General features: G+C 38.9%; 1 protein-coding gene and 1 long non-coding RNA gene across 2 annotated transcripts; one reads left to right on the top strand and one right to left on the bottom strand.

Moving 5' to 3' along the window:
* Window positions 1–431: 431 nt before the first annotated feature.
* Window positions 432–3,792, top strand: LOC143877411 (ACT domain-containing protein ACR8-like). Its single transcript, XM_077379448.1, has 7 exons — window positions 432–802; window positions 1,442–1,487; window positions 1,597–1,711; window positions 1,805–1,872; window positions 2,052–2,618; window positions 2,736–2,840; window positions 3,029–3,792. Exons 1-7 carry the CDS (start codon window positions 741–743, stop codon window positions 3,377–3,379), a joined length of 1,314 nt encoding a protein of 437 aa, XP_077235563.1. The 5' UTR covers window positions 432–740; the 3' UTR covers window positions 3,380–3,792.
* Window positions 3,793–11,865: 8,073 nt separating this feature from the next.
* On the bottom strand, window positions 11,866–18,191 carry LOC143876585 (uncharacterized). The gene is made up of 4 exons (XR_013250424.1): window positions 17,817–18,191; window positions 16,915–17,127; window positions 12,426–12,766; window positions 11,866–12,331 (listed from the first exon to the last, which is right to left on the bottom strand). It is a non-coding gene; the product is annotated as an uncharacterized LOC143876585 (long non-coding RNA).
* Window positions 18,192–25,690: the final 7,499 nt, after the last annotated feature.

Below are 25,690 nucleotides of genomic sequence, written 5' to 3'. Positions count from 1 at the left end.
GAGAAGGAAAAGATTAGTAATCCGACACGGACGGCGAGATGACAATGATGAATTAAGTCGGCAGAGATCTCTGCTTCATTAGCAAGCGAACCCCAACCACGTCTGACCGGGGCCCACAATTAAAGCCACGTAGGACAAGAAATCTCTCAACAACCCCTCTTCCCCCCTCTCTCCTAACTCAAAACTTGAATCACAAGCAACTGAGAGAAAGTTTTGTGCATCCGAGCTGGACGGGGCAACCGATCGGAGTCCTTATAGAGAAGTGGGTCCCACCAAGTCTGCCCTGCCCGAGGTGGTTGACCTTGGTTGGAAATAGCTGGCAAGTAGGTCAGCGTGGTCGGTCACTCGGGCAGGTCCTTTGCGTAGAGGCGTGGTTTTGAGCTTTAAATAACGCTCGAGTCGTGACTCGTGCCTATCAAAAAAACCTTGTTTTCTATAGAGAGAGAGAGAGAGAGAGAGGGCGATTTTTGCAGAGCTTCAACTCAAAGGCGTTATTTTCGTTTAACACCGAAACATTTATAACGGCGATTTCGTCTATAGAGGATTGAATTAGGACAAGAAAAGGAAGCTAAAGTTTTCCTGGCATTGGTTTCTTTGAGAATTTTTAGGCTATTAACTTCGTTTGTCTCGTCGGGATTTCGAAGACGAGAGATATAAGGTGTGAGGGAAGTGTTTTTTTTTTTTTGGGGTGGGGGAGAGTTAGGGTTTCGGTGTGAATTTTGTGAAAGGAGGAAGAAAAGATGGAATGGCCTGCATCTCTAGATGAGTATGAGAAGCTTGTTATACGGATGAACACTCCGAGGTCAGCTGTCTTCAACTTGTCCACTGTTTTTTATTTGGAGATTTTAGTGGCTTTTTTCGTGTTTTTCCGTCGATCTGCAGTTTTTTGTTAAGTTGTTTTGTAATTTTGAAGGTTGTTTGATTTGTGTTGGAGATCTGACTCGGTTTTTAGCGATTTTTGTTGTTTGTATCTATTTGAATCTCTCTCTCTTTCTTTTTTTTCATGTTTTCTGACGATTTGGATCTGTATTTCGGTGCATTTCTCTTCTTCTTTCTCGAGATTTGATGCAATTTTGGCTATTTTCATGGATTCATTGAATTGTTTTTATTTTCTGTTGTTTTCTTCTGTTCTGATCTCTTATCATGCCTTTTGAGATTCATTCGTTTCAAAGAGAAAAACTTAGCCTAATAATTTCTACGCAAAACTGCAGATTTCCTCTTCTCTCACCGAGTTCTTGACTTTAATACACAAGATCTCGTGTTTTTCCAACCTTGAAATCTCGGTCTAAGCTCGTCTTGATTTTTCCAAGTGTTTGATCTCTCTTTCCCACTTTTGACCTCTTTCATTACCTACTCCTACATTCCTTTTCCGATTTGTTTCCTTAATCTGCAAAATCTTCTTCTTCTGCTGATGATTCTCTCTTTCTCTCTTGCTTCGCAGGGTCGTGATCGACAATGCCGTATGCGCTACTGCGACTCTGGTCAAGGTAAGCCTCTCACAAACCCTAGGAAGGAGGGCAAATTTCAAAGTTAGACAAAACAACAACTTTTTAGAAACAGAGATTGAAATCCCTGCTCTGTTTGGTCTTTTTTCAGGTGGATAGCGCGAGGAAACATGGAATCCTTCTGGAGGCTGTTCAGGTCCTCACTGATCTCAACCTATCTATCAAGAAGGCCTACATCTCCTCTGACGGAAGATGGTTTATGGATGGTAAGGGCACTCCTTTAAAGTGCTTATTCTCTGCTCTCTAGACATTTATTATTCCATGAAAATTTCATCTGATTCTCTGTCCATTTTTTTCAGTTTTTCATGTGACTGATCAAAACGGGAACAAGCTTACGGACGAGAGCGTTATCAGCTACATTGAACAGGTAACAGAGACTCCACAAGCCCTGATAAAAATAAATAAAAAGGTATTTTCATTTAATTTACTGAAGGCGTTGTTGTGAAGAGGATAAATAAAAACAATCAATGCAATTATTACTCCTGACTGTTTTTTCTCTTAATTACAGTTGGGTTTAATTTTCTTAATTAATTGGGTTTATTTCAGTCTCTTGCAAGCAGTAATGCTCCAAGATCTAACGGTTTCAAAGGCCTAACGGCATTGGAACTGACCGGTACGGACCGGCCCGGATTGCTGTCGGAGGTGTTTGCAGTTCTGGCTGACCTGCAATGCAATGTGGTGGAAGCCAAGGTGTGGACCCACAACGGCCGGATTGCTTCACTGATCTATGTTAAGGACGAGGACTCTGGTTCACCAATCCAAGACTCCCAGAAGATTGGTAGAATTGAAGGGCGTTTAAGGAATGTGTTGAAGGGCGACAATGATATTCGGAGCGCCAAGACTGCTGTATCTATGGCTGTCACCCACACCGAAAGGCGGCTTCACCAGCTCATGTTTGCCGATCGAGATTATGAGCGGAAATCAATGGCAAAATCGGCATCCCCTTCTCCAATTGTCTCTGTTCAAGACTGGTCTGAGCGTGGGTACTCTGTAGTTAATGTGCAGTCTAATGATAGGCAGAAGCTATTGTTCGATATAGTTTGCACGCTGACTGATATGGAGTATGTCGTCTTCCATGCCACCCTTGATACAGACTCCTCCCAAGCATATCAGGTTCTTTTCTTTGGCCTTTTGTTTGAACTTGTTTCATTTCTCTTAATTGAATTCAATTTCAATTTCAATTTCCTTTGTTGGGTCTAGTTTATGATTAGGGATTCTTTTGGAATGTAGGAATTCTACATCAGACATACAGATGGAAGCCCCATTAGCTCAGAAGCTGAAAGGCAACGTGTAATTCAGTGTTTGCAAGCTGCAATTGAAAGGAGAGCATCCGAGGTATTATTCTTTTCTGCTGTTACTGTTGCCTTTCGGTTTTATTCCTTGTAGAGGAGAGAAATTTTGAATCTGATTCTTGTGGCTTTAAGTATATTAATGTAAGTTTTGAAATTAGGATGATTTCCCTCTTGAAATTCGGCAGGCATTGATTGAATAGTATCTGAAGGTTGTTTTGGCTTGGTGGACAGGGGGTGAAACTGGAGCTATGCACAGCCGATCGCCGGGGGCTACTTTCAGATGTGACCCGTACATTCCGAGAGAACGGGTTATCGGTGACGAGGGCAGATATCTCGACAAAGGGTGAAACTGCGGTGAATGTTTTCCATGTGACCGATGCTGCTGGTCATCCAGTGGACTCGAAGACGATCGAGGCAGTCCGACAAAGAATTGGGCTAAGCTGCCTCAAAGTAAAGGAACCATCCACCCTCCAGAAGGAATCGTCTACAAGGGAGGAGAATGGGGGTGTGGGTATCTTTTCCATCGGCAACTTAGTGAAAAGGAATCTATACAATTTGGGATTGATCAGATCCTGTTCTTAGAACAAGGGTCTGTGTGTATGTTCAGCATATACCTTGCTTCTACTTTAGATTTTGTACATAGCAAAGGAGAGATAGAAAAGATATTTGATAGTTCTTTTACAGATTGGATAGAGCCATAGAAAGGAGGGGGGGGGGGGGGGGGGGGGGGTGTCCCCTTCAAACAGTTGGAAAAAAAGGAGGGTTTGTACTAGGAGGGTCCCCTTCAAACAGTTCAAAAAAAAGGAGGGTTTGTACTAGGAGGGTTTATGGGAGCGCCTCTTTTGTGGGTTTGGGTTGTTGCTTGTTTGGCTGGCTGGCAGGTAGTAGGTAGAGAATTGGTGGTCAGTGTGTTGCCCAGCTTTGGATGCTTTTTAGTTTTACACACATTGTACAAAAACAACTTTGATGATTCTAGTACTAATTAGTTAACTTCATTTGCTCCTCTTCCTCTGCCTTTCTGTATTTTTTTCTCATGGGAATTATGTTACACCAAAGAGATTCTCTTCATTTATAGAGAAAAGGGGGGGGGATATTATCAAGTGGGCATCCAAATAGAAGCAAAGGCGTTTCGGTCCGGGTAAAAAGTAAAAACATAAGATCAAATTATACAATTACATTGTGCCTAGGGGTGGCCAGAACCGAACCGAACCGGAACCGAACTGTAAAAAAATATTTTTGGTCCGGTTCGGTTCCATTGATGAAGAACCAAACTTATTTGGTTCGGTTCCGGGTCTAATGTTCTCGGTTCCGGAACCGAAGAACCGAACTTTGAATATATATATATATATATATATATATATATATATATAATATTTTTATATTTCTATTATACATATACTTAATAATATAAATTACTTATAATATTAATAAGTAATAGTTAATACTATTCTTATAATAAGAAAGTAACTTATATTATAACTTTAATTAAAAGTTTTTATAAATTATAATTAATAATTAATAATTAGTCATTAGAACCGAAGAACCGGACCGGACCGATTATGTTCGGTCCGGTTCGGTTCGGTCCTACTGTGTACTACGGTTTGGTTCTTACGGTTCATGGAACCGAGAACCGAAAAAAAAGGAACCGAGAACCGAAAAAAAAGGAACCGAGAACCGAACCGGTTGGCCACCCCTAATTGTGCCACAGCTTTGAACATAGTAAGTTTCACCAAACAGAGAATGGGACAAGCGGCCGAAACCCCACTGATCACGTGACTCCATGTTCTAAAAATCTGCAGAGGCACATGAGGCCGTTTCTATTATATTATTATATATTTTCTTGCCTTTCCCCCTGCTTGTCTCACCGTAACGTGCCGGGAAATCCGCCGATTAATCTAAAAAAAAATAAAAAAATCCTGAGTCTCTCACATGCAAAAGAAACGGAAAAAACAGCGAATGGGGGCGGTCTTCACTTATCCCTCTATTGGGGGTAGATTTCTCTGCTTTTCAGGCTGTTGTTGACTGAACTGAACCCCACCCCATGGTTTTATTTCTGGGGATTGCAGATATTGAGATTTGAGAATATCTAATACTCAGAAGTGGAAGGAAACAAGGACAAGTAGGTGTGCGGTGTGCCATTATCATATCATTCTCTAGTCTAGACTACTCTTCTGATTTAAGAAACCAAGATCACGTGATTTTTCTGCAACTGCATGGGCAACATGTTCACCTTTCTATATAATGAATCGAATAATAAATAGAAGTGATTTAGATGAAGAGAGCTCAACGGATATCTGTAAGTAGATGCAAGTTGGTTAAGAAAGATCTGCACATGATAAGGCTTTTATGAGAAGGATGATCAACAACAACCTTCTTATATACGTTTGAAATCGTCTTATTGGGCTAGATCTTGGGTTTCGCATTAATGGAAAAAATTCTCTGATGGGTCAATCCCATTCTAGATTTCCTATCACATGGGATGTTCATCACAATCTTTTCCTTCCATTCCTCTTCTTCCCAATTTATCACACACCAACATCTGGTTAAAGCTTTTAATTTGAAAGAAAGGAAAAATTAATTTTAATGATATGGGTGATTGGGCCCATCAATGAGAACATGGCCTAAATCCTAACCTCATAGGACCTCCATGGTGGGGCGAGAAAATTGGTGATCTATTCTATGTGTATCACAAATTTCTTTTCTTTTCTTCTAGCGGACGCCTAATCTATTGAGCCCCATCTAGTGGGCCATAACACACTTCAACATTACACCCATCGAGTGATCCTAACCATACAATTGTAGGACCCTTGTGAAACTACAAACTGAAGGTTGAAAAAAGTTCATCTAGAAAGCTGAGAGTATACGTTAGGTTGCAAAAAAGGATCTAAACCCCCCGAAAGACTACTTGTCCACTATCCTACTTGTCAGTCCCTTGTGTGTTGATGCGGCACACTTCAATTCTACTACTAAAACACTTTTAAATAGGTAATTTTTAGAAGTAGAGTTGTAGGATTCGTCCACAGCCCGCTACTCTAGTGGGAGACACTGGTGCATCTAAATGGGTCCTGAAGTCATGGGGAGAATTTCTTTTGTTTCCATGGGTCGAATGTCGATCTATGTATGAAAATAAAATCTTAGGCTTGCTATCTTTTATTGCCCTTAAATTGTATTAGGGGGCTTCTCTTAGGCCTTTATTTTGGATTTTGAGAATTGATTTTTTAGTCCAAATCTGATTATTGGACTAAAAATGCATTAAATTTGGAGTCCAATAATCAGTCTCCGACTCAAATCAATTCTTATAATCCAAAACAAACAGGTCTATAGTATTGATATAATCTACATAGGGGTGCAACTCGGTTCGGGTTGATGCCAACCCGAACCCGACCCGAGTTCCAACCTGATGAGGTTCAACCCCACCAGACTTGAGGAACCCTTTTTTCCAACCCGAACCCGACCTAACCCGAGTTTTTAAGCTTACTAAAATAAAAAATAATAAAAATGTCGGGTTTCACTCGGATCGGGTGGCCCAAGCCCTCAACCCAACCGACCCGGCTTTTTTTCGGATTGAACCCCACCCGTGTTGCACCCCTAAATCCAGCTGTTGTCAATAAACAGGGGTTATTTTATGCTTGGATAGGCTTGCTATCCTTTGGTAGTGTCAAGAACCGCCCAAATGAGTAGGATATCCTAACAAAAGCAGAGTGGCAAATCCTAGGGATTTATTTAAGATAAGATTATCGAAGCAGAGGAGCTAATCTTAAGAACAACTTATCCACGGATTTCTATCCCTATTTAGAACAGCCCCAATAAAACCAACCAGTTGCACTAAAGGGGTCGACATTTAGTAATTCCACTCGGCCTTTCACCTTTTGAATGCCTTTGGATGATCCGTACCATCCAATGGTGGACTTTAGAAAGCTAAAAAAATATCCAATTGGATCATCTGATGAACAAATTTTAATCGTCTCTCTATCACAGGACCCATAATTCTCTATCACAGGACCCATAATACAAATGATCCTGACCATCCAACCATGCAGACAGAAAAGTAGAGTTTTTTTTTGTTTTTTTTTTTTGCAGTTCTTATTCATACAAATATGTTTAAAATAATAATTTCAATAAAAATACCGATATTTTAAATATGAGTTTCAAGCGTAGCAATCCATGCGCGGGAGTTTTAAATAATGACATGTTTTCACATCAAGCACCTGAGAAGGCCTATTGGAGTGGGTCGATTGCAAGTTGACCAGACAGAAAAAATATAAAAATAATAGTTTGCCTGATAAACTGACCTGAAAACTGATACTTCAGACTGGTTCGAACATGACCTAAACATAAGATATTGGTCATTATTAACTAAATAAATAGTTTATAAGAGTCTTTGGTTGACCAAATTAACTAATGTTTTAATCATTTTATTTGGACAGATTCCCCTGTTTTAAGGATTAAATTAATCCTTGATGATGAGATTTATGCTTGGTGGAAGAAACCCAAGGTGCATCAACACATGCATGCTTCAAAGAAAGAAACAAACAGAAGACAGCTTCAATGAAATTCAATTGTAATAGATAAAGCCATGCAACTTGCATTACATGACTCACAAGGCATCCAAGTTGGCTGATGCCATGCAAATTGAGCTCAAGTGAACCTTAACATTGAGTGCTTAAAAAAAAAGCCTTCCAAAAACTTTTAAGCTTGATAGCTTCAAGAGAATCCTTCTAACCCACCTCACCCAAGTGGGTGTGGGTTTCTAACATGCATCTCACCAATTTGGTGAGGCCTTTTGTAAGCCCTTTGCCTCCCTTGCAGTTTTCCTCCTTCCAAACAGCATTTTAGAAAGTCAACCTACTGTTTAAAAATATCTGAATTGGGTTCCATGTTGCTGTCTACTTCCACATCATCATAGGAATTTGAAAACACCATTAGTAATTTCTTAGCGGGTAAACTGTGTTTTTACAAAACAAAAGTGGTGAAAGAGACCCGGGTGTTTCTTCTACTGAACATGTGTGAGTTACACAATCATAAAGTAACATTTTAATATGAAGTTTTTGATTTCTAATGAGATGATAAGCAAGCGATGAAATTGAAAATAAGGCGTCCAACCTTGGCTTTTCAGTTGTCTCATGTAAAAAGATAGAGCATGTGGGGACTAATACCTAATCTGGTTAATGCAATCAGCTCGAATGGGCCAATACACTCGTCGGTGTAGCGATGAGACTGTTGTGCTGGCACGGTTCCGTCTTGTGTCCTAATCTCAAGTTCCTTCTATGAGCAGCTACCAAAAAAAGTAAAAATGTAATCATTTATGAAGATAGAATATTAAGGATATACTATACATAGTCTTTGATTCCCCTTGTAATTTTCCATCTGCACAACTCGTTCAATTGTTGGTTTAGATTATAAAATAATGGCTAGCCAATTGTATCTTTCATAGCATTTTAATAACGAATTCAGCACAGATACCATAAAGGAATATTGGTCGGTATTGGAGAAAAGTTTTGTTTTGTATGCAGAATCCCTTCTAGTGCCGGCCAATGCATATAGCTTATTGGCAAGTTGCAAATAGGCTGCATGTTGCATAACATATTTGTAATCAAACATATACTTACTGACAAAATTGCCCAATAGGCTATTGAACAAATCCACATTGGAGGTCATCCCAGTATGTTATTTTAGACCCCAGTCAAATGTACTTAACTGCAGAAATCAGTTAAAGTGAAGTCGTGAATTTCCAGCACATAGGAAGGGATGGAATGAGTCATGTGAATTTATAAAAATCCAAATCTTGAGTCAGATTTGGCAAAATTTTGGATAACTCAATCATGATTGTTTCGGAAAATAGCCGATCCCAATTGTTGACCAGAGAACTTCTGAACTATGAGCTTTTTGTGTAAAAAGTTCAAGAGAGAGAAGGGTGAAGGAGAGAGATAGGAGAGCCTACCCACTTCATGTGGCTTGTGTATGATTCCTTTCTGATTCTCAAACATTACAGAATACACACACACAAACACACACACACAATAATGTCAACCAGTTCCCTCCAAGCTGAAGTGTTCCTGGAACATTTTCAGATTGTTTGGTAAACGAAAATTCTGATTTACAGTCAGCCCCTGTGTGAACCTATAAGCTACCTGATGCTTACTTGGCAAGGTTCTTGGCATGAACCATTGTATCACCTCTCAATTTTCTACCATTCCACAAATGAAATGAACATCTATTTCAATGCACATGGCCCAGGCACAAAATAAAAGATTTTGTGTCATTTCTATTGCATTTTATCACAACAGAGTACGTGAGTCTGAAATAATATCTATTTCAATGCACATGGCCCAGGCACAAAATACAAGATTTTGTGTCATTTCTATTGCATTTTATCACAATACAGAGTACGTGAGTCTGAAATGATATGTAACTCCTGTAGTTAAGTGCCTAGCCCAATTAAGCTCAGTTGTAATGGATAGCATAGCCTTATATAGTATATACTGCTTCAGTGGTGCACCTGGTCATCCCCTGCCCTATCAAAATCTTAGTAGCCTTCAAGTGACTTTTGCTTTCTCTTCTCATAAAACAGTACATAATTTTTTGTTCCTCTGATGTAGCTTGAAACTAACTTTGCTGCCTTGCTAATGCTCCTCTTTGGAATCATGTAAGTGCTGACAGACCAAATTCACAGCATATATGATAACTGCTTTTCTCATTGTAAGATACTAAAGAGCACCCACTACACTTGTGTACATGAAGGAATCTTTTATCCCTTCTCCTTGCAGTTTGATACCCTTATCATGTAGAGGGGAGTTGTGAAGGCCCATCGAAGCCCAGTTTCTTTTTCTTAAGCACCCATAAACACTAATGTTTGAATCAATGGAAATTGCGCGAGTGAAAGCATCCTTGCCAGTTTCTCACACGCCAATCTATAGATTCAAAAAAAAGGGTTGGATAGTAAGGGCACTGTCGAGAAATGGCATGCCATTCTCGACATTTTCTTATTGCAAACAGTTGTAGTGCTGACTAGTTCGCAGTTCATTATGTGGAACTTGTTAAGGAGATCTATTATGTACCATTTCATCGGACATGCATCTTTTTTATTTTCCAATGGATTTATATCTTTTACTAATGGAATTTGTTCAATATCCCAAAAGTCTTCGATCCTTAGCATCTCGGGTGCCAACGAATGCCTTTGGTTTTGCTTGATTCCTACTCTAGCATGTCTTGGAGACAAAGGTAAGCATAGTTTTCTCTATTCATTTTGGTTAGGCCTACTAGGAAAAGGTTGGCTCATTGGTTCAGTGTTACTTCTTTGGTGTGATCAATCGCTACACCTAGAAAGTATCTCAACTGGCCAAGATCCTTCATGCCAAAGTATCTCAAGGCTACAACCAATAGAACAATGGTGCACTTAACTACTAGAATGAATGTATCATCATAATCAAGACCATGCTGTTGGCTATAACCACAGTTATAAATTTCCACTGAAATAGACACAAAATGATCGATTCCCATCCCCACTGAAATACATACCGAAACCGAAATGAATTATGAAACCAAAACTATATCTACATTAGCGGTATACTATACCAGTACGTATTACATAATTATAATTATATGAATTGCATGAAAAATGAGGTGTGTATTGTGTATGAATATTTATATGAATTACATGTGAAATGTGGTAAGTAGTAAAAAAAATTTATTTTTTTTTGAATTGTAGTAAGTACTTAATTATTAGACATGCGTAATAGCACATGTAATGAGGTCTTTGATGTTAATAAACAATTATGGGTGGTTTTTTCCTTACGTGATAGTTTTTTTAATGCGTATTTGTGCTTATTCTAGCACTTCCTGAAATTTTATCTTAAATGTCCATCATTTGCATCAGTTTCCATTTTCATCACAACCAAAACACATACTGAAACCGAAACCAGGAACCTTGGTTATAACCTTTTGCCTCAAGTCTAGATTTGTACATTTCTGTAGTACTTTTTTTTTAATGGTAAAAGATTGCATTAAAAGGACCGAGATGGTAAAAAACAACAAGAGAGATCACAAATAATGTACAAATAAGATGAGCAACCACAAAAATCACGGAGGAAGGAAGTCATATTGTTCAAAGGATTCCAGCTGGACCCCTCTCCTAGCCAAGGAATCCGCCGCTCCATTTGCCAATCTCCTAATATGGCGAAAGGAAATACTAGAGATGCCCACAATGTCTCTTATCTAATTGAAAAAATCCGCAAAACGCCAAGGAAAAATATGGGAGCCGGAGAGCCAACGAATAACATTGATGGAATCGCCTTCCACCACCACTCGATTTAGGTCTTCCCCCACCAACAATTTGATTCTTTGATGAATCGCCCGGGCTTCCGCCTCATTGGAATCGGAAACTCCAATAGGACCCGCAAAAGCCCACCTCACCATCCCTTCCTCATCCCTAAGAACTCCCCCGATACTGGCCGTCCCTATATTGCCAAGACTAGAACCATCAAAGTTGAGCTTGAGAAAACCCCTCTCCGGAGGCTCCCAAACTTGCACAATAGGAATTCTAATCTCAGAGCTGGAACACACTTCTCTATCCCATTTCTATAGTACTATTAAATTTCTGTTTTAATTTATAAACCCATATGCATCCAAAAATATTCTTACTTGAAGGTCTAGGCACAACTTCCCTTGTGTTATTTTTGTATAGAGCTCCTATGTCATTAGCCATAGCTTCATCGTTCATTAGTTACAGCCTCTATGAAGGAAGTTGGCTCATTGATGATTGTTGTTGTTGTTGATACCAAGGTTGCCAGAGCGGGAATCGAAAGCGGGAATCAAAACGGGAATCGAAAGCGGGAATCGAAGGCTCCCAGGGAAGAATCCTGCTCAAGGTTGCCAGAGCGGGAATCGAAGGCTCCCAGGGAAGAATCATGCTTCCTTGGTTGATACCAATGCTTGTTTATGTTTGTGTTGGTGGCTATAAACTTTTCACATTACTAAAGAACCCCAGTGTGACGAATAGAAGACGAGGCATCCATTGACAAATAAGCAATACTCAACTCAACGAAGCCTTTATCCCAAACTAGTTGGGGTCGACGAATGAGCAATATGAAATTAAAATCATCATGATCAGCAATCAACGTGTTAGAAGGAGAGTTGCATGTCTCCCACTTAATCTCACAGCCGATGGCAAGAGGATCATAAAAGCAACTCTCATCAAAAGAAAAATTACATGAGTTTAAAATTCGTCATGATGCAAGAGAGTATAACCTATATCTACAAACTTCATTATTGTAGCCAACGAATATTGAAGACAATTGCCTTTGAAGATGGGAGCACATTAATAACATGGACAAAAATATGAAATACTCTGGACCATAGATGCCTTGGAGCACGGTGCACCTAAGTGAAACATCATCGAAAGGCCTGCCTCATTAATATGATGATGCTTTTGTTCAGCCACATCGTTTTGTGTAGGGGCACAAGGGCACAAAATTTGTTGCACTGCAGTGACACAGTTCCTTTAAGACTTGGAATGTGTATTCCCCTCCAACATCACTGCACATGTGTTTAATCCGGGTATCATGATGCACAATAACATATGTGTACGAGGAAATGAAAATAGAAAGTATGCACCCATCAAAATTCTTACTTGAAGGTCTAGGCACAACGCCCCATGGTTGAAGAAAAGAAAACGTGCACTCCCAAAAGAAGGAGTCGTCCCCCCTCCTCCCCTCTCTTTTTCTTCTCTTTTCTCCTCCTCCTATTTCTCTTCCCTGGGCCTGAGTATGCTTAAGAAATTTGTTGCAAATCTAGTCCACACTGAACGACACAAGTCTCTCCCTTTTAATAACTTATTTCTCATCATATGCAACAAGGCTTCGTGGTTGTACATAAATCTTGTTATCTTTCGAACCCTCTCAATTGTATTTCCTATGATAGGAAACACATCTGGTTTGCCAAGATGATCTAAGATAAGATCTAAACAACGGGCTGCACACAAAGTCCAGTAGAAAGTGTTATATTTAATTTCTAATTTTGTTGGTGCAGCTTCATAACTAGGCTCACTATAAGTTATAAACTGCATGACATTTTCCGGACCTACGTATAAAACTATTGAATAATGCAACCATTCAAAAAAGTATTAAATAATGCATCAGTATTCTTTGCTAAGTCAGATGCATCAATAGATGTAAGAAATACTACTCCTTTAGGGCAATATACTAAAAAGCTTATTAGGGAACGTTGTTTAGTATCTATCCATCCATTGGCCATAATGCTACAGCCAGTGAATTTCCATGAAACTTAGACTTCCCCCGAATAGCTGTGTACTCCCCCCACTATTTTCTTTAATAAGGGCCCTCTTAAATCGTGATAAGAAGGTACCCTACAACATCATTCTACGGCATCTACGGCATCAAAAATTGGTTGCTAATATGGTGACTTGGCAACATTGAAAAGTTTGGCAACATAGCAAAGCATGCCAACCGCCATTTCAGCCTGATCAACTGTTTCTTTCATTGCCAAATCACTTCTAATGTTTGGGTGGGATCCAGGGTTTGTTCGTGGTGCAAAAACTTGTTTCAAACCCACCCCCCCCCCCCAAAGTGATATTCTTCCTTTTCCTCTTCCTACATGCTTCTGCAACTTCTTTTCCCTTACGCCGTGTCGGGGGTGAGCTAATTATATCAATATCTTCTTCTTCCTCTTCTTCTTGTGGTATTCCATACGGATTACCTACCTCTGCTCTAACTATGTTTTTGTTAGCCTTTTCTTTTTTCTTATCTTCTAAGAGTTTTCCCATTCTCCATTTGACATCAGCATCTACCTTCTTACATGATCTTACTTCGCCAGGAACACCCGCTAGATGTTCGTTTAATCGAGTTATACCTCCAGCCGATGTAACTATATCACAAAACATGCAAATTACTTTGTTTCGTTGACTTGGAACCACTAATCCAAGACCATGTCGGTTCATTTGATCTAGTGGGTGCAGAACCAATAGAAGAGGCTCCTTCGGAAAGTCCCGGACTCATATTGTTTTTAAAATTTATTTCAAATGAAATAAGAAAAAAAGTAAGGTATACTGGGGCACCTCTTTTGAATAATGTAAATGTATATGGGGTACCGTTGGGAATTGTGAAGAAATGGAGTAGAAGTCTTCCTTTAGAGTAGAATCCTTCCTTTGGAGTAGAAGAACGTGGTACACAGTAGTATATAGGTTATCTATACTGCTTGGCATAGTAGTAGAAGCCTTTGGAGTTGACTTAGAAGCCTTTAGTTTGGAGTAGAAGCCTTTTGAGTGGTAGTAGAGAGTAGAGTAAAAGAGAGTAGTATAGAATAGTAGAGTAGAAGAGAGTAGCAGGGAATAGTATGAGTAAGAAAGGCGGTATAAGAAGTAGAAACTCAAGGCTTAGATGGGTTTATATAGAGGTGCAAGTGCTTGTAGATGAAAACATGCAGAAAATACCCTTCCAACGGCTGTGAAACGGTAAAAAATGAAGGCAAAATGGACAAAAACATAAAACCAACCATTAAGGGGCATCTCTGTCATTTTTATGAAAAAGGGGTGTTTCGGCTGAAACAAGACATTTCGTCCCATTTCGGCCGAAATGGACCAAAACCGAACGAAATGCTGGCCGAAACGGAACATATTGGTGTTTGACATATCTTCTGAAAGACCAAATCCAATCCACATTAGTTTATCAATGTAGCCAAGGCTGTCAACTCCTCTCATCATATTAGGAATGCTGCTCAAAGTTTCATCAATTTTCAGATTTGTGGTCGTTGTAACCGCACTCGCTATAGATTGTTATCGGTTTAATGCACAGTACCAGCAGTTCACCCCTGTGACTCTTACACATTACATGGGTGATATTTTCATCTCTACGCCCTAGGAAGCTTCTGGGGTGAATGATAAGAAAGCGACCCATGTTTGTTTGGATTATGTCTTTTTTTTCTAAGAATATTAACCAGCAGCTTATATCTTCTTCATTTGGGTCTTTTCGTATTCCTAACATCAATCTTGTCCCAAGCATCCAAAGGAACTTTAACATGTGTAAAATTTATTCTTTTTATTTCCTAGTTCCATTGTTACTTCTACAAACGATAAACTCCTTGCTAGAGGCGTTAATGGAGGAAATCTCTACCTTCTGTCTTCATTCTCTTATTTGTGATCTTCACAACCAAATTCTGACATCAAAGTTTTTTCTGACTCAGCATCCTCACCCTTGTTATTCATATGACATCATTGTCTAGAGTCTAGACCATAGACATCATCGTATTTTATGTCAATTAGTGCCTCAATCCTTCATTCTTTTTTCATGAAGTAATGTTTGTGAGTACAAATTGTGTTACAAGTTGTCAACTCGAGAAACACGTTGCACTTTCATTTCCTTCATTTAATAATATTAGGGTTTCTTCTCGCTTTGAACTTGTACAGTCTAATGTGTGGGGACCTTCCCCAATTGATTCCTTATCTGGCTCTCCATTTTAGGTCATTATATTGGATAATTTCTCTCATTCTAAATGAATTTATTTTCTTAAAAATAATTAGAAGTTTAATCTATGTTAACTTGCTTCGATATTTCATCACTAAACACTATGGTGCTCATATTATTCTGAGGAGTAATGATGTCGCTGAGTACACATTTATTGTATTCAAGGATTTATGTCATGCACATGACATCTTGCAGCGATTCTACTATCTGCATACCCCATCTAAGAATGGAATTGTGGGGAGGAAACTCCGAAATTTCACTGATTCACTGAAGCTGGTCTTCATTACTTTTTCACTTTCTGCATACCCCATCATAGAGGCCTTCGACACTGGGATGCTTCCTTCCTCAATCACTGGAAAACAATCTCCTTTTCAAGTTCTTACATGGGGAGTTCCAGATTACCCTATACTTTGACCACTGGAAGCATCTACTATGTTCACATTCCAGCTACTAATTGCAAGAACTTATCTCCCAATGCGCATGTATCTTCATTGGCTACAGTGATGAGCACAGGAGGGTAATTGTAGTGTTTAAAAACTTGGACTAAGACGAGAACTTGGCCAAGGAAAAACCGAGTTGACTCAATCAAGACAATGATTGACGTGGTCAATTTTCGTTAATTCAGAGAGTCAAAAGGATTTTATATCTATTGACTATGTAGGGCCACACTAGAGTCAGACAATAACTCAACCAAGGTAAAACCTAGTAACCTTGAACGCGTAGATGATTGACTCAGGGAATGTTTAAACAGTGGCTATAGACTGAGATTGTGTTTTGCCTTGAATATGAATTGGGACTGAGGAACTAAACATAACAACATTTTTTGAGTCAGAGGTAGTTTTACAAAGACAGGTGGAAAGTAGATGGAGACAAACAAAAGGTTAGATGCTACAATATAAGAAATGATTGGATCATGATCAAACAATGTGGGCTACAATATTGGATCATGATCAAACAATGTTTGTAAAGACATGCACAAGTAAATGATAGAATAAAATTAATACCCATCCCATGTATGTAGTTAAAACTTAAAGAACAAATTATGTGTCAAAGCAACCACTTGAAGCAAATTCAAAAGCTTCTTCAAATAGCTGAAAAGTGACCTCTCCATATAGAAATCACAATCAATGATATGGCTGATATATGGTTATGATTTTACACTGGCAATTGCCTTGTAGGAATTCAAGTGTAAGAAGATATAGTGAAGAAAAAATTAAGATTGTCTTACCATTCAAAAAAAAAACTAAGATTGCCTAATTACCTAGAAGTATCTATTGGTGTTTCAAGTTGATGAAATGAATTAATGCAGAAAGGGATGAAACTCTCATCAGAAGTATGATATTTAACACTTTTTCCTAGAAAAGGAAATAAAAGAATAGCTAAATAACGAGAAGCTCCATAATTTCACCCCCAAAACAACTATCCACAAGGTTCCAAACAACCCGACCCCCAATTCTATCTATATTGTTCTCTTTGGCCACAATGGGTTCTTGGACCATATAAAGTTGATCAGGAAATCCCCAATCAAAGGACCTCACAATGACCAATCAAGAGCAAATCTTCCTAATTTTATTAACTTTGCGTCAAAGCATATACAAGAAATCAAGAAAATATACTTCACCCACTCCACAAAGCACATACCAAATAAGAAAAATGTAGCTCTCTACAATCAAAGCCCGTGGGTTCATGAATAATCCTTCGAAATCAATCCATAAGTACTCATCTGGCCTCCATATAGATTTCTAAATTTTGGATCGCTATGAGCCTATAACCTCTTCTTTCTACCCAAGGACAAAATCAATTTGGTTCTTGTTCTCTGATGATGAAACTCGCTTGGAATTTCTCCAATTTGTTCTGAAATAGAGAAACATGTGAAACCCAAACAAGCAAAATGAGTTGGACAAGATTCGATCGTTGCATGAATCATCAACTTGTGGTGTGTCAGTGTCACCCATTTCAAAATCTCATGAAGTAATAAAAAGCTTTTAAAAAAACAAAGAATACAAGGTTAAAATTAAACTTAAAACATAATTAGGAACCCAATTGCATAATGAAAAGTTTCTTCTACACTGATGCATATAATCACAGCGAATCCAATGCCAATTTCCAGACACATTTTGGTTCTCCGGATTGAATTACGTTTTAGCCTCTCAAACTATGGCTTTTAGCACCAAATCAATTCGAGGAACCACCATAAAGGATTTAAAGCTGCGATTTTTCAATAAAAAAATACCTCCAATTCCATTCCAGAAAGTTTCGTCGAATCGAAGATTATTGAGAAAATGTCATACGATTATAAACCCTAACTTCACCATTGTCACATAAAAAATTCCATGCATCACTATATAAAACTGTTTGTAAAATGCAAGAAACAGAAGCTTCCATCATCAGTAAATTTCAGGCGAAAATCAACTCGTAAAGTTTTCAGGATTTAGTCCAACGAAGAATGGATTTATTCATCTTTGTTTTTTGGCCTCTTTTGAAAATGAATCCAACAGAAGAAGATGCTTAAAATCGGATAAAGAGATTAGAAGACTACGTACCTTATTAAAGAATTTCCCGTTGTGAAGTTAAAAATCTGGGATTCCCCACAAAATCTCTCAAATTGAAGTTTATTTTTATGTATAGTGGAATCCCCCTCACCTCTCAAATTGAATTTGGATGGTGCCTCGAAGGAGAGCCCGGGAGAGGCTAAGGCATTTGGTGTTTTCAGAGACGATGATGGGAGATTTGGGACTGTGTATTGGTTCTTTTGTTGCATTTCCAGTGGCCAATAGCACGTAGTTAGCGGGAAGGAGATACGGATCCTTTCCGGATCTTACTTTTTTAATCACGACCAATATCCATTTAGAATCGGACCATCTATCCGACTGGGGTTCAGGGCTGTGGAAGGAAAAGTAATAATCATGGGAAAATTAAACGGCAGTGATAAATCAAGTAATTAACCACATAACATCTCTTCTTCTTTTTCTTTTTTTTTGGGGAGAAAAGTACGGAATGCTTGTGATAGTTTCGAGAAAATAAGGATTTTGCGTACTTTTGTGAACAAGCATCAAATTCCGGCGACGTACTTGATATCTTTGAACGGTGGTGTTTTTTTAATCCGACGGCGTACTTGATATTCCGGCGGCTTTCTAAGCCAAAAAAGATGTGGGAAATAACAAAATATTCAGTAACGTCGCCGTTCTAAACCAAAAGAGACGTAGGTGATTTGATGTGAAAAGTGGGAAACTTTAACGCTTTTTTATAATATTTTCACTCCCCCTGCATTAACGTTCTTATCCTTTAAAATTTTTAAAGATAATTATTGGCGTTCTCATCCATCAGGAGGGCAACATACGAGGACTCTGGTCATGTCATAAGGGTATCAGAGTCTTTTTCCACCCAATTTTGAAGAATCACCCATGTTTGATGCTTGTTTTCAAAAGTATCTGAAATCCGTAATTTCTCGAAACCCAGTCCGCACTTTTATCTTTTTCTTTAAATCTACTCTATCTCTCTCTAAGCACGGCCTATATGGGATCGATTTAAGATATATGGATTTATCACTGCCCAAATTAAATGGTGTTTGTCATTTTGAGCAGGGTTTTTTTATGTTACAAAATACCCCTCGCCAATAGGGTATATGATAGGGGCCACCGCACTAGGCATTTTCGCATATGGGCTGTTGCATGATAGAGCAGCTACACAGGCTCAAATTTTGTCTTATTCGTTTAATTCATCCGGGGTGGCTACTCTCTCATACGTGTCAAACCAAAATAAAACCAAAATATCCAACAAGCATTAGCCTTCCCTGAAAAGGAGGTGATCCAGTCGCACCTTCCAGTATGGCTATCTTATTAGGACATCACTCAAGTCACTAGGCCCGCCTTCTGCGATGGTCCCTAGCAAATCCCCAATAAAAAAATATAAGAGACGAAAAACAGTACGAAGAGTATTTTTGTAAATTAGCGTCCTCGAAGCTCCATTCTGATTTTGTGTTGACATTAATAGAGTCACGAACCTAAATAATTTCGAACCTTACTATATGGATCTAATGGAGGTGGCTCCACGGGACCATCTGGGCATATTAACTCCCCTAATGACATGTACGTGCCTCTCTATAATTGCTTTGCTTAGCCTTTTTGCCTACCAAGCAAAAAAGAGAAGATAAGGTCGTACCCCAGTCTGCCACCTCAAATTGTGGCCTAGCACAATGTTTTAAATTTCGGTTTCGGAATGAGTTTCGGTCCTCATCGAAACAGAAAATTTCAGACGAAATCTATTGAAATGAAATATAGTAATATTTTATCACGTACAAAATTTCGGCTACCGAAATTCAGGGGAAATTATTAAATAATGAATAAAATCCATATTTTTTTGTGATATTCCTGAAATTTCAGTCAAAATTTTGTAACGTTTTGAGTTTACCCAATTTCGATTTCAGTCTCGACCGAAACCCAAAATCTCGGATTTCGGTCGAAATTTAAAACCTTGGCCCAACACAATTGCTTGTTTCGATAGAAATGATATATCCTTCCTTTTTTAACTTGGGACAGCCCCCTCTAGTGTAAAACAGCTGTCATAAATACATTAGAGGGGCTCTGCCAAGTAAAAAAAGGGGTTAAACATATCACTTCCTCCCGTTTCAATCATCTGGGTCCATATACAATGGCCCTGATGTTGATGGGCCTCACTATCCCGTTTAAGAAACCAAAGATAGCCCGCCGGATGAGGAATTGGTATCAGGCACTCAGTTTGTCTTATTTGATTTGCTTCGAGTACAGGACAAACTAATGTAGAGTCATGCCAAATTTTGAGGGTGCGGGGATTTGCTAGCGACCTATCCCTGTAGGGGTTGCATACTTGCATGTGAGAACAGCCACAAGCTCCCCATTCAGTAGATTTTGTCTTCATTAATGAAGTGGCTGCTCTCACATGCGACAGACCATCCATTAAATGCCCTTATGCCTTGGACGCTAGCGAATCCCCCTGGATATTATTACTCTGTTGGATTTTTGGTCACTACAGCGGGGCCCAAACATTCTGTGCACGGGCTAAGCAGGTGGGCAACGACTGAGATGGGGATAAGCTTCGGCGTTACCGGTATTCTTTTCATTCTTAAACCTTTCTTTTGGGAAGAAAGTTAAAGGTGTGTTTGCAAATAAAGAAAGGCAAAAAGAGAGAAAAAGCTTCCTTTCTCTGTTAAAAGGCACTTTTGCTTTAATTTTTTTTATTACTTTTGATCATAAAATTTTCTTCTATCACTCATCAGTTTTGCCGTCTTCTTAGGGTTTTTGGTTATAAGGATTCTAACTAATGTCTTATGGCCATGTTTTGATAATTGCACTAACTAATCTCGTATTTTTTTGTTTAAACAGCTGTCAATGGTTATTACAGTTCCCGAGAGAGCTGTCAATGGACACCCGACTGCATCGTAACTCACTTCATTCCTTCCCCTCTGCAGTCACAGATACATTCTAGCCTAGTGTCCCAAGTGATGAAAAAGGGCATGAAAAGGGGCGCATTTATCATTTCTCTTATTAAATCATGGCTGTGTCAAAGTCAGTAGCTTATTTTAATGCGCAGTGATAAACCAACCCCCTTCTCTTCTCTTCTCTCTCTCTCTCCTACGTGGGGTTAGATTTAAGATATATGGGGTCGATTTATCACTGCTCTATTTTAGTAGACGAGGACCCATAATAGTACAATGAGTTACTCCCACTATTGTACTCTATGTATCACTTTCGAATGATCCAGACCGTCCGTTTCATAGGCCTTGCTTTGGATCCCCTTTAGCCAAAAAAAATACAGCAAACGCGTAATCCTACATTCTATTAACATAAATTTCTGTTGTTGAATGTGAACCGTAACTTAGATGTAGTTTTTGACCGCCCTTGGGGATTTGCTAGCATCCATCGCAGAAGGCATTTTGCGGATGGCATGTTGCATGTGAGAGCAGCCACATGGGCTCGCTTTTTCTGCAGATTTTCTCTTCATTCACAAGGTGGCTGCTCTCACATGCAACGGGCCATTCACGAATATGATGGACGCTAGCAAATCCAGTAGCAAATATATCACCTCCCTTGTTCATATCATCTAAATATATGGGCTCTACTTTCTTTTTATTTTTTTGTGTACACTCAAATACGTAGCCACGTATTATATTAAATGTCTGTTTTAGTAGAGGGGCAGACCAAAAACAACTTGAATAGAAACAGTGAGGAAAGACTTGATAGCTAGGAACATAATAGAGAACTTGGCCTTGGATAGATTATAATGGAAGAAAATGATCCACGTAGAAGAACCCAAATAGAGCCAGGATTAGAGTCAGATAGATTCCTTTCACCTTCTTCACGGAATTTTTTCTAAAGGATTCATTTAGCCGACCCCAACTAGTTTGGGACAAAGGCTTTGTTGAGTTGAGATGAGTACAGGGAGACATCATCTTAATATAATAAGGTGTGCCCCAATATCCAGGAGGTCCCACTTGACTAGAACCATGTGTTTGATTGGACTTGCTTTGGATGCCCTCTATCGCCCAGAAAATCAATTAATCCATTCAATTGTAGCATCTAGTGTTGTGTAACTTTCAGGGGAGTGACAAATAGGCCCATATATATCTTAAATCGACGCCTCATGTCTCTTTCTCTCTCCTATAAATCGACCCCTTATGTCTCTCTCTAACCCAGAGGGGAGAGAAAGAGATAAAGGGGTCAATATAAGATATGTGGGGGTTGATTGTTATTGATCCTTTTTAATGTGTATTTATTGCTTTTATGGGATTTGAGCTCCCTCATTTAATGCTCATAAACTTTCACATTCTATAAATGCAGGATGTTGACGTCCAACCAGGGTTGCCCTTTCATTTGTTTTTGCAGGGCTGCTCTTGACTTTAGCATTCCTCTATATATAATCACATTAAATGGATAAAAACACCAATATTGGACGCCAAGATTGCATGATTTTCGGGCTCGAGCGATACAAAACAAGGCCAACATATGGATGTTTCAGATCAGTCAAAGGCGAGAACCACTATGCCATTGTATTACCATGAGGTTGCCCCCTACTAAATCATCCCGTTTCAAATCGTTTGTGAGTGGGCGTGAAACATGCAACGGAACATATCATCTTCTGCCTTAAAATTTTGTCAACATCTAAATAGGTTTGAGTTCATTATACTTAAACTGCTTCAATCTAATATTACTAATCCTCAAATTGATGACATAACCGGCCTTAATCATGTAAATTAAACTGGTTTTGCAAGGTCAACCGATGATTACTCCAATTGGTAGAAGCAATGGGACCGACATCGATCACAAGGTTCCATTGACTACTTCTTGTTTCACATTTTTGATTGTGAAAATTACATATAAACCTCCTGTGGTTTGGCCATATTCCGTTTTAGACCCTGATGTTCAAAATCATCAAACACACCCCCTGTGGTTTCTGACACTTTTAAGTAGACCCCCTCTTTTAACGGTCCGTTAGTTAAACCCGACGGAACGACTAAAGTTACCATGGTTAATGTTTTTATGACGGAAATACCCTTGCTCATCATTCCAAAGCAGTAAAAGCCCTTCCCATCTTCGTCCCAAACATTATTTCCTCCCCTCTTTACAGAACATTAGGGTTTTGCCATTCGTTTGCAAAATCAAGGGGATTTCCATCCGAAGGCTTTGGGTTCTTCTTCCAAGGGATTAGGGTTTTTTTATTTCTCCAATTAGCAAATGGCATCAAGTGGATCATCGAATGGGTTTTCAAGAGCTTCAAGTAAAATCCATGGTTACTCCATTACGACATGTCATTGTTGAAGATGAATCACGACGTTGTTGCAGTGAACAGAGCTTCAAGACACTCAAGGTTGAAGACGACAAATGGTTGAAGACGAATCACAGCGGACTGACGTTGAAGATGAAGTACACATTCGAAAAATCCTAGATTTGTTCCACTGAAAAACCCTAGCTTCTTTCGATAGAAATGAGGAAATAGACGAAATGGTTTTTTTTTTAAAAACTATTAACGAAAGGGTACAATAGTCATTTCACCCAAATCCGTTAGCAGCTCTGTTATGTTAAAAAAACCCATGGAACCACAGGGGGTGTGTTTGATGACTTTGAAACCTCAGGGTCTAAGACGGAAAGCAATAGGTCTTGCGAGCTTCTTTTGTTGCCCAACCACCAAGTGACATGATGATTTGTGACCGGTTATTTAGTGGTCCCCTTTGTAACTGTTCCAATCTAAAATCGCACTAAACAAACAATATTAACTACCAGATCAGTGACCCATAATGCAGAATTGTAATGGAGATTTTCTCACTGAGGACATGTTTGGCAACCGTTAAAAAAATTCATGGAATATCTGTTTTACTAGTGAAAGAGAGGGGCATAGAGGCAAGGGAGGGACGGAGGAAGATTTAAAGCGGGTGGTGAATGAGGAGAGAGTAGAGAGGCATGAGGTTGAAAAACTCTGAAAACAAAATTCCTTTTTTAAAGAGTGTTTTTCTTTCTTCATGGTTTACCAACCCTGTCACATGCTCTCCTCACCTACATCCCTGATCTCAAATCTCTCTTCCACCAGCCCTCTCTACCCTTGTTCACCTTCGGTCAACAAATATTTCATGGTTTTTTTGCTTTTTTTTGTAAAGATGTAGCTAATTAAATAAGAGAAGATTACAAGTGCACAGCATGAATTGAAGGAGTGGGCAAAAGGTTATTAACAACCAATCAGAACATTATAAAATAAAGAGTGAGAACAAAGGGTTCCCTTCGTTTTGAAAAGTCTCGACATCAGGTAGTAGTGCCTTTTCCTACTTTGTATTTACACCGGGTCAAATCCGGTCAGAGTAGTCGGTCCATGCTATTCAAATCCGGTTAATTGGTTAAAGCGCTTTTTATCTCTTACTTTTTACACAGAAAGTCATATTTATACATTCAATCGTAAAAGCCATTTTTCAGGGCACTAGGTAATATCAAGGCCGTTGATCATGGAGAACATCATGAGCGACTTACATGGTCTTGGTCTTGGTCTTATCCCAAAAAGAAGAAAAAAAAAATCAAGGGTTTATCTTTTCCTGATGGAACCCTGAACCTGAGGTATGGATCAAGAACTCAGGATCATCTGATCGGATGCATTTGGCCCGTTTGGATCTGATGACGTAAAAGCCGTATAGGTGGAACCCATAGGAAGTAGCCTACAAGTGACCCTCTTTTTTAGGAGAATTTGGCATTTTCCTAATTGGAAATAGACTACGGTCTGGACTCCGGACTACAGAAACATACAGTCAAACGTCACGAGGATCTCTTGTAGATTGACACACTTCATTAAGAGAAGGGCTGCGATGGCTACGTTGTTTTTAGAATCAGTCAAACTTCGACACGTGGAGATCTGACAGACGTCCATATTTTAATAAAAGTTAAAAGTTAAGACGGAAAGGACAAATAGAAGCTGGTTGGAATATGCATGTTTCCAATGTTTTAGAGAGGGATGGGGTCGGCGCTATTGGAGTGGGCCCATGTTTGGATGGATATTGCAGATTTGTATAATAGATTTGAAGGCGACTAATACGGTTTCTTATCTGTCAGATATGTATCAGATATAGAAAAATTGATTTTTTAAATTTAGCTATATTTTTGGGAAGGTCGAATACTATTATTTTGACTCTCTGACGTTTTTTCCAATGACTTTGTTCATATGATAAATGCAAGTTAGGGTTATGGGTAAGCTACTATAGAGATGTGTAGCATTTTCTTTTTTTCTTTTTCTTTTTTGATAGCTTAGTTGTGCTTAGCTGTCCAAAAATAAACAATTAAAAAAAAATCTTATTTTTAATTAAACAGAAAGAGAAATTATATAGGCAGATGACAAAATAATTGGCAGTGTTAGGGCTATCTTAATCAATATTTGAGATTTAGTGGCATGCTTAGATGGACCAATGACATCGGTCTTTCATCTCAATTTTTACAAAATAATTGGCAGTGTTAGGGCTAGCTTATCGCCCAAAAAGTAGACACAGAGATCAAATTAATACGGTTACCACACTGGATCTCCATCTAAGATTGAATGGACTCTCTAAGTGTTGGGGACTCCGGGGCCCACGTAGAACTCACCCTTAAAAGCTAGCTGTTAAGGGGAAAATGCACAAGTCATTATAATTCACTCTTTCGACATGGGATCTTTTGCTTTCGTGTGGAACCGTAACCATCTCTCCCTCCTCGTAGAAGCAACATGGGAACAACTAGATATTTCTTCAGGAATTTTCTCTATATTCAAGGGCACACAGAGGTTATAATGCCTGGGCTATGATGCCACTTGTTGGGACTCACCTTTAAAAGCTAGCCATTTATGGGGTGGCTGCCCAAGTTCTTATTAGTCCTTGCACATCAGTTCACTTTTGTTGGATATATATATATATATATATATATATATATATATATAT

This window comes from Tasmannia lanceolata, unplaced genomic scaffold (genome assembly GCF_043159265.1).
Source record: "Tasmannia lanceolata isolate RefF3 unplaced genomic scaffold, GAP_Taslan_0.1 ptg000005l, whole genome shotgun sequence".
Lineage (NCBI taxonomy): Eukaryota > Viridiplantae > Streptophyta > Magnoliopsida > Canellales > Winteraceae > Tasmannia > Tasmannia lanceolata.
The sequence above is the reverse complement of the archived record's forward strand: the minus strand, read 5'-3'. Positions and strand labels throughout refer to the sequence as shown.